At 40.5% G+C, this 13942-nt stretch overlaps 1 protein-coding gene across 1 annotated transcript in view; it reads left to right on the forward strand.

Annotated features, from left to right (window-relative positions):
• RNGTT (RNA guanylyltransferase and 5'-phosphatase) overlaps positions 1-13028 on the forward strand; it is a 327759-nt gene extending 314731 nt beyond the window's left edge. Inside the window, exon 15 of the mRNA XM_082405977.1 lies at positions 8848-13028. Within this exon, the coding sequence (XP_082262103.1) occupies positions 8848-8853 (6 nt within the window). The 3' untranslated portion in view covers positions 8854-13028. The remainder of the gene's footprint in view (positions 1-8847) is intronic.
• Positions 13029-13942: the final 914 nt, after the last annotated feature.

Genomic DNA, 13942 nt, shown 5'->3' on the forward strand with positions numbered 1-13942 from the left:
CAGGGGGCCTGGGTTCGATCCCCGGTCCGGGAACTAGATCCCACATGCATGCCGCAACTAAGAGTCCACATGCCGCAACTAAAGATCCTGCACGCAGCAACGAAGATCCCGCGTGCCGTAACTAAGACCCGGCGCAGCCTAAATAAATAAATAAATATTTTTTAAAAAATAATTAAAAAAAAAGGTTAAAAAAATTATATGGGGCTTCCCTGGTGGCGCAGTGGTTAAGAATCCACCTGCCAGTGCAAGGGACACAGGTTTGAGCCCTGGTCCAGGAAGATCCCACATGCCGCGGAGCAACTAGGCCCGTGTGCCACAATTACTGAGCCTGCGCTCTAGAGCCCGCGAGCCACAACTACTGAGCCTGTGTGCTACAACTACTGAGCCTGCACTCTAGAACCTGCGAGCCACAACTACTGAAGCCCACGTGCCTAGAGCCCGTGCTCCGCAACAAGAGAAGCCACCGCAATAAGAAGCCCGCTCGCCACAACTAGAGAAAGCCCGCACGCAGCAACGAAGACCCAACAGAGCCAAAATCAATAAATCAATAAATAAAATAATAAATTTTTAAAAAATTATATGATACGATATATGTTATCAACTATAGTCACCTTGTTTTCAACTAGACCCTCAGTGAATGAAGTTTTGAAATCCCTTCACCTCCAACCTTCCTTTTGTTCTTTGCTGTACCTGAAATCACCTTCTTCCTCACCTCCTCGGGTAGAAGCCCCATCTCAAATGCATATGGAGCTTGGCTGTTGAACCCTGTCCTATGTGGACATAAATAAAACCAGACTTTCCCCTCCATTCTGGCCTATATAACCAGCAAAGAAAACAGTGAGTGAATTGGTGGGAGTGGTGATGGGGTTTATTTTTCACGCCTTGAACTTGGCGGTGGCTGTTGCTTGAATCCCACTGACAATCGCTGACAACTGCTTGACATGTCAGTCTCCCTCCAGGTGCCACACCCCTTCCTCCTGACAACCCTTGACTCAGTGTGGAATTTCTCTGAGGCTTCACTTTGCACTGGGGGCCACAGACAAGAGCTTTGCCCGAGAAGTGAAAATAAAAGTCACGTTCGGTGAGGGTCACGCTCTGGGAGTCTAAAGATTTCTTATACGTTTAAAACCAACAAACTCTCTACTCTAAATAAGGACCATCTGGATGATAGTATTTTGAAGCTTAAAAAAAATCTTAGGCTTTAATCTTCTTAGTGTCTTCAAACATCAGGTCTTCTTTTTCAAACTCCAGTGGGGGATAAAGTTCTTTATCTACATGTGTGTTGCTCTCTGAGAGCCTCTGTCCCTGGTATCACACACAGACGGCTCAGTGCCTTACCTCAGACTTGCTCTAGGGACTTCAGAGGAACACGGTGTTAAACTCCTTCCTCAGGCACAGAGACCTTCCTAAAACCCCAGGATTAGCGACTTAACTGGGAGGGGGAGTCTATCTCTCAGTAAACTCACTTTTGTCTTCTCTGTCGCCTCAGGATTCATCAGACACATTTTGCATATTTAAATGATAAAACACTGGTGTGAAAAACTTTCTCATAGCTTCCAAATATTGCAGAAACTGAACAGCTTTGCTCTGAATGAGAAAACCCAATAATACAAATTTTCATTTCATTTCATTTTCTCTTTGGCTGTTCTCAGAATTTATATTGGGCATTTAATTTTACTGTTATGGTTTTATAAGGATATTATCTCTGAGTACAATGTTTTTTATTTTTAAAGAATTGTAAATTGTATGAAAGCTTTTGAGTCTAAATTTTAAAAGCTAAATATTATCATCATTTTGTTTTGCTTGTGAATTTTGAAAGTCGTGCTCTTTTCAGATTTGTATATAAAGTCCTGTAAGTAAATCAGAAGTGCTGAAATCTTCCATCTCATTATATGACTCTTAGGAAGTTACTTTTCTAATGATTTATAAAATAGCATTTATTAAGTAATGAATATTTAAATTTTTGTTTGGAGCACTATTCAAATACAGTTAAAGACATATGTGACCAGTAATGAATATTTAAATTTTTGTTTGGAGCACTATTCAAATACAGTTAAAGACATATGTGACCAGTGACCAAATATTGGCTCACCATTGGGATGGAATAAATTTACTTGACGTCTTTTCACATCTGTATTTCCGAAGCTTAGTCGGTCATGATTTCTTCCTAATCAGAGGTATGAATACATCATGAGAATAGTTGATGAGGCCAAATTCATAAGCTACAATGAAACACTTCTGAAAAATCAAATAACTTTCATTTATTAAATGCCAGTATTGGAGACGGACATAGAAGTAATTATTATTTATTAAATGTTAAATTCACTATAGGTACAATATTAAATGTTACACATGGATTATCTCATTTACTTCCCACACGGCTCTCTAAGTTGGATTTCGTGGTCACCCCCATTATACAGGTGAGGAAACTGAGACTTAGAGAGTGAGTGTCATCTAACAGGCAAGGGGTGGAACTAAAATTTGCACTCCAGAGCCTCGGAGTGCCATCACGTCAATCAGCTTTGGAGCTAGTAGTGTAAGCAGCAATGCGATTCATAATTTAAAACAAACATTTTCTTTTTTTTTTTTCCTGGAAAGAACTGTAGTCATGCTTCTGTCTCTGGGTAGAATAACACACTCTATACTCTCTCCCAGACTTAAGCCTGGAGACCCTTTCCCAATTTCAATGCTCAGCTAGTCTAGTGAGTAGTCAACACTGTACACCATCCTATTACAACATAACTGACATTTGCAATTCATATTATGCTTAATGATAATAGAAAAAAAATCCATAAAAGTGGCAGAGAGGCACTGCCCTACAAAGAACTGAGGATGTCCAACTCAGCAAAGTTCCATCAGAGCTAAGTTTTCAAGAGAGAACTAATACAAAGAAAATGTACACAGATGACAGGATCTGTGAATAATCAGAGCATGTGAAGCAATAGAAGAGCCAGGAGAATAAGTGTACGGTTGTAGGTGAGGACTCTGTAAGACATCTTGGTAACTCCTGCTGTGCCCCACACAATGCCTTTCATACTGCAGGTGCTCAATAAACCCTTGTTAAGTGTGTGGAAAACAACCTTCTGATCTCATAGGAGGCCCAGCATTCCACTCAGCAGATACGCCCTTGTCACGATATTACCAACTTTAAAGGACACTGACAAGTTGTTAATAAGAAAACAGAAAAACTTCTAAATATGTTAAAATAAGAATAATCTTGTTGATCCTCAGCTTCAGAGAAATGTAGGGCTGGAGGGGAAATTGACCTCTGCAAATGAAGAGAAATAGAGTTATCACCATAATTATGAAGGCTTGTCAAGTCAACCTTACTCTCTTAAAGTAGAAGAAAATGATTTCCAGGACTGGAGAAGCCCACTTGGGTTATCAGCAAAGTTTCACAGTTGGCAAGATCATTACAAGGGATTTTATGGATCTTAAGTAGATGAAAGACACTAATAAGAGATAAATAGACCAGGACTTCCTCAAAGGGCAAGATTAATGTTATAAAATGAAATCAACAGGTAAATTAGATATGTCATTCTCAAATGCCCTACTGTGAAATAAAGGTGTCCCACTAATAAGATGATCGCAATATATTCCCAACATGAAGAAAAATAAGGTGAAGAACATAACTTCCTCAATTTAACACTCTCCTCCCCTCCCTCATCAAATTCTTTGTTAAAACTTCCATTCCTGCTATATGAGAGAATAGATAGGAATTAAATATTATTAGAAAATCTTAGGAAAATACAATCATCATTAATTGAATGGTTTGATTCTTACGGACATTTAAGTGTTGAGGATGAGAGGCCACGTGGAGAAGACGTAGGTACCTCGGCCAGCACCTGCCAACTGCTGGACACGTGAGTGAGGTCACCCTAGATTAACTGATCATCCAGTCAACCTCCTAGCTGACCATAGACACGTGAGCAAGCCTAGCCAAGGTCTTCCCCACTGGCTCAGACTAGAACTGCCCTGCTTTCACAAAGAACAGTGAGAAACAGTATATAGTTGTTGCTTGAAGCCACGAAATTTGGGGGGTGATTTGGTGTGCACCAAAAGAGAACTGATGCACCATTGCACCTCCAAACCTAGCACATAATGGATACTCAATAAATATTTGTTAAAATATTATGATGTTGTCATGAATATAAGAATATCATAACTACTTACAAAAGGTCTGCCACCTGATTGAGTTTGTAAATCACCGAATTAAATTACATTCTCTGAGAACTACCAGATGTTAAGATAAAATTTCAAAGAAGGTATAATCACAGGAGGCAATTAGGGAAAGTAAAGTGATAGAAACTCAAACAGATTGATGTCCTATTTCTGCCAGATGTTTACTTAGTTAATAAGAGTAAAAGTAAGAAGATGAGGTTAGAAAAAGAGATTATATTCCACTTGGTTTTTTAAAACAAAACAGTGTTTAACATATTTTTACACTCTATCTATGTAAGATAGAAAGAGAAAACAAACTAAAATGGTGAAGTTTACAGGGCAATATAGGGAATATTACATAAACTTAATGAGATGGATCCATTAGTACAGAAAAAGTAGGGCTGATTCCTAGTTTAAACAACAGTGACAAAATCAGAATCAAGCATGTAGCTGAATACAAGAAATACTCTTTTTTATTATTATTATTTTTTTACATCTTTATTGGAGTATAATTGCTTTACAATGTTGTGTTAGTTTCTGCTGTTACACTCTTGAAACTAACATAGTTAGTTTCAAAGTTAAAATGCAATTTCAAGTGAGTGCATATGGTGGTGTGAATAAAATGCACTGCCCTCCCTGACCACCCTTGCTTTGTCCCGGCAGAGGTCAGTGGCACAGGAAGGGTAAATGGTCCACTGGGAATGTAATATTACAGTGTAACAAGTTAGTGGCCTCTCCCCCTACACTATGTTAGAATTTGCTGGCAAACTGAGAGATAACCAGTGAAACTAGGGTTTGTTCATGCGTTCCTCTTTTAACACATTTAAATATAGAAGCTTACTGAAAAATCAAATTAAAAACATCTTCCACTGGCATCTTTGCTACTCCCACCCTCCATGATGACCCCCATGAAATCCAGTAGACTACCCCTTGGGCTCATAAAACTCGCTCTGAATCATTGTACTGCTGGAGATGATAACCCCAGAACAATACACCTTGTTCTTTAAGCTGGTAATTAAAAACCAGCAAACAAGCAACAAACAATAGGTTTCCCATGTCGGTGAGGGTATGTCACGGACCCTCTGATCCTTACTTCACACTTTATTATACTGACCATCTGTTTCCCTCACCAGCAACCCTGGCAGAAGTGGGAGGAGTCTTAATCTGACACACAGAGCTGGGAGTTGTCTCCATGATTGATCTTTGCTTTCAGTCCATTGTGACAAATATTTTGCTTTTCTTACCATGCACGCCAAACAAATATAAGAGTGAGCTGCACTTCCCATTTTAGATACCTGGTTTCGTGTACCATCACGTCTCAAGGTCTGATCTGTTTCAGTTGTGATCTGCTTTTCCTCTGACTTCAAGAGCAGAGAGCATCTTGTGTTGTCCCTGGTATAAGCCCACTTCAAGGGGAATTCACTGGTGGTCCAGTGGTTAGGACTCCTCACTTTCAGTACTGTGGGCCTGGGGTTCAATCCCTGGTCAAGGAACTAAGATCTCGCAAGCCACGTGGGATGGCCAAAAAAAGAAAAAAAAAAAAAGCCCACTTCAGAGATGCCCACCTCCTGCACACATGAGTTTTGCTTCTGGAGACAGACTGTGGAGTCTTACCCAGAAGAGAGAGACATGGGTAGACTCTTAAAGGAGACCTGAAGGACCTGAGTGTTCCCGAATGGAGAGAAAGTGAATCATACTAAATCCAGACAACAGAATGGCTGCTTTGGGAAGCAGAAATGAATCAACATGACTATGATAAAGGGGATGAGGGCTGGGCAGGTGGTTCAGGGTTGAGAGATGAAGATGCAGATATAAACAGGCACCAAGCCACCGGTCTTGTGCATTGTCCTCAAAGGAGGATGAAGTCTATATTTTATCCTAAAAGTTATGGGTAAATTTGGAAGGATTTTAATCGTAGGAGCAGTGTGGTTTCAGAAGGATCCCTTTGGCTGTAGTGTGAACAGCAACTTGAGTGTGTGTAAGGGTGAGGAGGGATTGAGGGGAAGGGGAGAGTCAGACAAAAATGGAAGGAGGGAGAACAGTTACAAACAAACAAACAAAAATGATCTGTTCCAAGACTTGAACTTAAGAGAGAGAGGACATTGAGTTCAAGAGATATGAAGGGTGTGGAGTGTCCAGGACTTGGTGTGTGATAGGTGGTGATAGTGAAAGATGAGACAGGGTCAGGGTTGACTTCTGAGTTTCCGTCATGTACAACAGTATATGTGGCTCACTGAAATTTTAAATATCAAAGGAGGAGGAGATTCTGGGAAGAAGATGAATTTTCTTCGGGTTATCGTAAGTTTGAGGTACCTGTGGGGTGTCTGGGCAGCCCGGAGTTGTAGAGAGGGGTTTGATGCTCAGGGAATAAACTTGAGGTAGAGACTTTAGAATTGGAACCACAGGAGGCAAAAGATATCAAGTGGGGTGAACATGTGAGGAAAGGATGTAAGATTAATTTACCACACAGACAAAAACATCTTCCTATATACTAGTGATGAAAGGCTGGAAAATGCAATGAAGATGTAGATTCTGTTAACATAGCAACAGGACATTAAAGCCTTGGCTATGAATATAATTCAGGACAAGGAGATTTATTTGAAGACTCTATAAAAGTCTAATGAGGACAATAAATGCAGACTTGAGTAAGTAGGGAGCTATACCGTACTATTTATTTAAAAGAGTAAAAAATAGTGAAAATGACAATACTCCCGAGGTTAATACATGGATTTAATGCAACGCCTATTAAAATCACAGCAAGATACTTTATGGAAATTTACAAAATGATGGTAACATTCTTTTTGAAATAATCACTGGACGGGAATACATACATGGATCAATATATAGAAATATCTATAGCACTTCAGATTATACAAGATGCTTTCACATCATTATGTCATTTAATTCTTACAACGATTCTTGTAATCAGGTATGTTTAATTTCTATCCCCATTTTAGGGCAACCATAAGTCCCAATATACCTGGGGCAGTCCCGTGTTACGCTATGAAAATGTAGCCCCCTCCTCCATTTAATATTTTTCCTAGATGTCTTAATTTTTAAAGAGGGCATTATTGTTAATAGTTGCATTAAAATAATCTAGGATAGGTTGGTACCATCTCTATGGGGAACTTCTCACCTCTGTCATGGTCTTGTCTAGTAGTGGATAAGGAGCCTGTAGGGAAAAGAATTCTCACCTTAGTATGTGCTAAATCTGAAAGATGAACTGTGGTAACACTTTTCCTTTTTCCTAACCCATTCTTGTTGCAAAGTTACTAACACCTCCCTTTCAAGTGTAGCATGCTGTATGAGGACATACTCACCAATAAAACAAAGTGCACCCTGATTCCATAGGTAGCTATTTCTTTCCACTTTGGTGGATGAGGTATTTGATGCTGCTACTGGCGCTGACCAGCGACCTGGTGTGCCCACTGGCTGCTCATATGAACAAGTTGCATGAAGCCATCAGGCTTCCAGTTGGTGGGGTCAGTGGGGAACTTGGAAAATTATAGGTTATGTATAACAAGCAAAATATGTACAAGATATGGGGGCAGAACAGTCCTTCCATAGGGCACGCAGAGTATTCTGAATATCTCTTTAACAATGGCTTCTCATTTAGTATGTGGAATAAATATACATCAGTTTATTTATCTATATTCTTACATTTTTTTTATTGTGGCAAAATATATGTAACATAAGTTACCATTTTAACCATTTTTAAGTGTATAGTTCAGTGTCATTGAGTATATTCACATTGTTCTGCAATCATCACCACCAACCATCTCCAGAACATTATTCATGAAACTCTACACCCAATTAAACACTAACTTTCCATTCCTTTCTCCCCTCAGTCCCTGGCAACCACCATTCTACTTTCTGCCTCTATGAATTTGACTATTCTGTATACCTCATATAAGTGAAATCATAGAATATTTGTCTTTTTGTGACTGGCTTATTTCACTTAGCATAATGTCTTCAAGTTTAATCTGTGTAACATTTGTCAGATTTTCCTTCCTTTTTAAGGCTGAGTAATATTCCATAGTATTATAGTAAAATAAATAGTAATATTCCATAGTATTATAGTAAAATAAATAAAGTCATTTATTTTATTGCTTGAGGTTACCTGTTAATTTTGCAATAAACTCTTGTTGGTGATGAGTTCAAAAAACAAAAGTTCATGTTTTATGAAATATTAAATATTGAATTTTTGTTTCTCAAGAAAGTTGGTGATAATGTATAACTTGCACAAATATTTGTAGAAGTTTATCATACACTAAAGGAGGCTGTAGTAATATCACAACTACATGAAAACCAGGAGACAAAGTCTACTTAAGAAGCATTAGCATTTACTTCAAAAGTTAGTCATTATTTTAAGAAGACTGTCCCCCAAAATAATGACTTAATATGCACAGCTGCAAAACTGCATTATATATCATTCTGTGAATCATGACTTTTCACTTAGATCAAATTACTTTTTCAATTTAATTTCATTTTTTTTTTGATTCCAAGTTTTTGCATATTTTTTTCAAAGCTGAGTGGCAGATTTTTTTCTTTACAAAGATGGTTATATCAGTATATTCCACCCAACACGCTTCTTTAAAATTGTAATGTGGACACTCCTCCATCAAGGATAGGGTTTTATGTTTCTCCCATTGAATCTCCTCTCTCTCTCTCACCATTCACCTTTAGCCATAATACTATGAGGGACTCCAGGTCCAAGTCTGGGTCATATGGAGAGGCCACAAGTAGGTGTTCCAGCCAACAGCCCCTGTGAAGGTCTCAGCTGGCAGCCAGCATCATGTGAATGAAAGTCTTCAGATGACTGCAGTCCTCAGCTTCCAATCACCTTCACTGATGTTGAGTGGCACATGGACAAGCCGCCCTACCAGGTCCTGCCCAAATTGAAGACTTGTAAGCAAAATAAATGTTGTCTCTGGTTTAAGCCTCTAAATTCTGGAGCAATTTGTTACTGAGTCATGGGAACTGGAACAGGATGTTAACGTCTTGGCCGCATTGCAGAAAAAGAACTTCACAAACTGTTAAATGTTGTTCATTTTGTATCCGTGTCATCAGATGCTTCAAATAGGAATGTGAGGAGTCCTGATACTATATTTAGGTGACTTCTGAACGCAGTGCAGCTCTCTTTGCTTTCATGCAGGTAAATGGAATCTTATCTTGGTTCTGAGTTCTCAGACCTGAATCGTCGCCTTGTTCACCCACTCCCTGCATCTGTGCTTTGACAGGTCCTCTAGAAATGAGGCCCTTCTTATATTATCAGTTCCTTCATTTGTGATGCTATAGGCAGTTACCATTTATTAAACACCTAAATGTCTCACCTAGTGCACTACTGATTTTAGTCCTGACAGCAACCCTGCAATAATAATATGTATTATTAGCCCTATTTTATAGATAGCAAAATAAGGCTCAGATAGGTTAAGAGCTTGCTCCAGATCACACTAGCAGGAGGGAGATATGCTTCTCTAATGCCAAAGCCCAAGTCCTTTCCACAGAGTCACACTGGATTCCTGCTTTGATCCCAGCACTTGGCTGTGTTCTGCTAACCTGACCGTAGATGTCCAGGCTGCTGGTTATCCCCCTGCTAATGCTTCTGAGTGTCGCCGGATCTCTGTTGACAGGCCTGCCCATCTGTCGTTCATCCTGCCACCTCTTGCTGGACCTTGCTAATACCATCTGCTTGTCTGCGTTCTGCAGGTTCCCAGTGCTTAGTTCTGCTGCATCCACACTTCAGTTAAACCTCCCACAGCTGGATGTTTCATAGATTTGAAGCAGTACCAGGACAAGAAGCTATGACTTTGGAGGAGAATGAACTTGGACCCACTCACCGTCCATACAAAGCGATACAAACAGGTTGAAAAGTTAAACGAGCAGCTACAACAGCAGCAATACCACAAACCTTTGCAAAATCCGAAAAGAAACAATACGAAATTTAGTCTGGAGGGTAATAAAATAAATTTCTCTCGTTAAAGAGATGAAAATATCATGGAAAACAAGATAAATGGATCTGAGTATAGAAATATTAAAAACAAGAAGAACAAAAGGATACAGAACAGAAAGCAATAGGATTGGTTTCTCACTAGAAACGATGGTGGTTAGAAGGCAGTGGGATGACATAGTCAAGGTGCTCAAAGAAAAAACCTATCAACTAAGAATTCTGTGTCAAGCAAAGCTATACTTCACAAATAAAGGTGAAAGAAATACATCCCCAGATGAACAAGAGATGAAAGAATATGTTGCTAGAACACCTACCCTAAAAAGATATTGAAGAAAGTCAGTCAGGCTGAAATGAAATTCTATCAGATGGTAACTTGAACCCAGAGGAAGAAATGAAAAGCACCAAAAATGTTAAATACGTGGGTAAATCTGAGAATATAAAAGGTTTTTTTCTCTCTTTTCATGTCTTAATTTTTTAAAATGACTGCTTAAAGCAATAATTATAATATTATATTGTTGGCTTTATAATATATATGAGGCACCATATATAATATGATGTATTATATATAATATATGATTACTTATGATATGAGGTCTTATATCTCATATATGGTTATATGTAATATATTATGTGTGATTATATGTGAGTATATATGATACCTATAACGATATATAGTATGTCGTTGTAGTATATAGTATGTCCACAAGGAGGGAAGAAATGGAGCTATGCTGGATGTTTAATAATTGTTTAAATAGATGAGTGATGGTAACCTGAAGTTATTTAAATTGGCATTAGTTTCATTGCTATTGAGGCAAGCATTTCTATCCTTGTTAATTTACTGCCTGTATTTTCTTACATGTAAATTGGTGGTCCAGTTATTTATTGTGTGGGATGTGGCTATTCATTTGTTATTTTTTCAATTCCATTGTAGCAGGAAGTGACTAGACTTTAATATTTTCTAATTTCCCCCCATAATAGTTACATCAGTTCATTAAATTAGCTTAATGACAATAATTCCTTGAGAGATTTTGAAGATTAAGGAAAAGGAAAGATTTTGAAGAAAGCTGGTAAACAGAGTGTGAAGTTACTCCATGGTCTTCAGAAGTTCATCTTAGCTCTTCTTATTCTGAGAAGAACTTTACAGATGAAGTACCCATCGCTTCCTGTCTGCTCTAAGGGCTCTGAGGTGAGCAAAGAGGTGCTGACAGAATATTGAGTCCTAGGTGGAAGGCTTAGCTGAGCTGGAAATAATTTATTAGTCAGGGAAGTTTTTGTGCCAAAACATTAAAAATAACACAATGGTAATGCTTCCTAGGAGCAGATTTGCTGTTCCACATGGATCCAGAAATAGATTAAAACGCAGGTCAAATGAGGATCTCTGAGTTTACTCAAGAAAAGTAGTGGGAGAGAGAGATTTGTCTCATGCTTAAGAGCTACAGTTTCCTTTTCCCCCCACAGATTTTAAGTATAGCTCCTGCATTTACTCTAGGAAATGTTCCTTAATGCTCTGAGTTAGAATTTATGGAAAAGTATCATGATACAAGGAGCCATAAAATTTAAGCTCTGACCACCACCTGAGAACGAGCTTCCTCTCACCCACTGTATCTCTACCGCCCTCACTATAGATATTTCTGGGATGAGATTTACAAAAACATAGATTTTGATGATGAAAATTGGATAACTCTCAGATGCCATATTTCTTGAATCCTAGTATAACAGCTCACTGAAAATCACAGGGGAATTGAAATGAATAATAATTGAACGCTACTAGGTGCATGGCATTTTCATAATCAATATGACGATACAAAGATAAAGCATGGCACCTGTCCTGGAGTAGCTCACTCTCAGGTTTAACATCTTTCAGTTAGAGGAATCCTGTGTATCTTTTTGTAGGGGTTTGAGGAGACCCAATAGTCCCTTTCTTCCCTGCCCAAGGATAGAATTCCTCAGATATAGACGTGGAAATCAGACGGACAGAAATGAACATGACAACAGCGATAGAATGCATGGCCAAGGTGTGCAACCGAATCGGTTTGCTAATGCTCTCCACCGGCACACCTCCCTTCCAGCCTAGTCCTCGGGACTGCCCTCCTGTGGGAGAGTTTGGAACTGCGGCCGGCGCACTCCGCCAAGAGCTCGAGGGCCAGGGAGAGGGGTGGCAAGAACCCAGATCCTTGATGCTTAAGATAAACTTTATCCAGATAAGAAACATTAACATCCAGGTAATCCTCCAGCCACGCACCATCCAGGGACCCCTCTTCCACTGTGAGGGAGAGAGAGGGGGATGAGGGAAGAGTGAGAGCATCCTTCATGTGGAGGTCCTCCACGTGCTGACACAGGAGCCGGGCTATGCACTCGCTGTCGACATGCCACCGTACATGAAAGTGCTTGCTCACTTTCCCTTCTTCTTCTTCTCCTTCTTTTTTTTTTTTTTTTTGTCCTTTACTTCTTTGTTCTTTTTCACCTCCTCTCCTTCTTACTGTTGGCAGTAAATACGCCCCTGAGTCTGTTGGGAAAAGCTGGTTAGGTCTAGTCTGAGCTAGAGAGACTTGGCTGCGTGGGGGAGGGCCATCGTGTCTCTCCTCAGCACCACGTGCAGAATGGCCTGGAATCTTGCCTTGTGGGTCTGCTGCTCCAGTCGGGAGGGGACCATGTGCTCGAGACCAGAGCCAGGTCCGGGGTGATGCGGAGCTTGCGGTGAGGGCTTCCACAAGAACGTGTCTGAGGGCATACAGAGTGTCTCTATAATAAAGAACCAAGGGATACAGTTTTGTCTGGTTTTAGTACCAGGAGAGTTGGGCTTCTCCTGAGCAATTGGTTTGCTTCCATCTCATGGACCAGGTGGATCCTCTCACTCTCTCGTAGTGTAGGAGGAGTCCCTGGCTGGTGGGGGGACGGATGGCCAACAGTTGATGTTTCTTGTTTGGGTAGCGCTTACCTTGGAAAGGGCTGTGAGCATCGAGGACCTGGGTTCTTTGCACCCCTCTCCTCTGCCCCAGACCTCCTGGCTGAGGGCACCTGCTGCAGTTCCAAACTCTCCCACAGGAGGGCAGTCCCGAGGGCTAGGCTGCGGAGGAGGCGTGCCTGTGGAGAGCATCGGCGAACATTTGGTTGCACGACTCAGCCGTGCATTCTACGGCTGTTGTCATTTTCATTTCTGTCTGTCTGATGTCCACGTCTATATCTTAAGTAATTCTATACTTGGACAGGGAAGAAGGAGACTATGGGGTCTCCTCCTGAGTCCTTCCCGCAAAAAGCGTAGAGGCAGACGTGTGGCCGTCTCGCAGCCTGTGCACGGGATTTTAAGATATGCACATTTGCACCCTTCCTGCCTTCCTCTTATGCCCGGTTCCTTATTATTTGCCTTTTTCTGCTTCACCTAACTCTTATTTGTGTTACCTTGTACTTTCTGTGTCCTTGTAAGGTGCCTTATGCTCTTCCTGGAACCAGGCAGGGTATAAATCCATGAATAAATATAGCAAGCACCTGGCTTCCTGGGCCGCTGGCTCCGAAGCGTGCTTCGCGGCTTCTCGGCCTTTTGGCTCAATCCGAGCACAAGGTAACGGGCTTCGTTCCTGTGCTGAGATGGTGCCCCAGGCCTGACATTCAGGACTTCTCTCAATTCTTGGCTTCTTCTTGTTTGAACGCTTTGGAGGGGATTTCTAGCCCCTTGTTGTCTGACCACAATGTCCCATATCCGGCTTCCCTGCTGCCCACCTCCTCCTCACCCCATGTCTGAACTTGGCTTCCTAAGGTTCCGTAGTCTCTGGGTCTCTCTGGCTTTAACTAACATCTCTGGATATAGTCTCTAGACTGAGTTTCATGGTACTT

This window comes from Balaenoptera borealis (genome assembly GCF_965194805.1).
Source record: "Balaenoptera borealis genome assembly, chromosome: 9".
In the NCBI taxonomy this organism is placed as follows: Eukaryota; Metazoa; Chordata; class Mammalia; order Artiodactyla; family Balaenopteridae; genus Balaenoptera; species Balaenoptera borealis.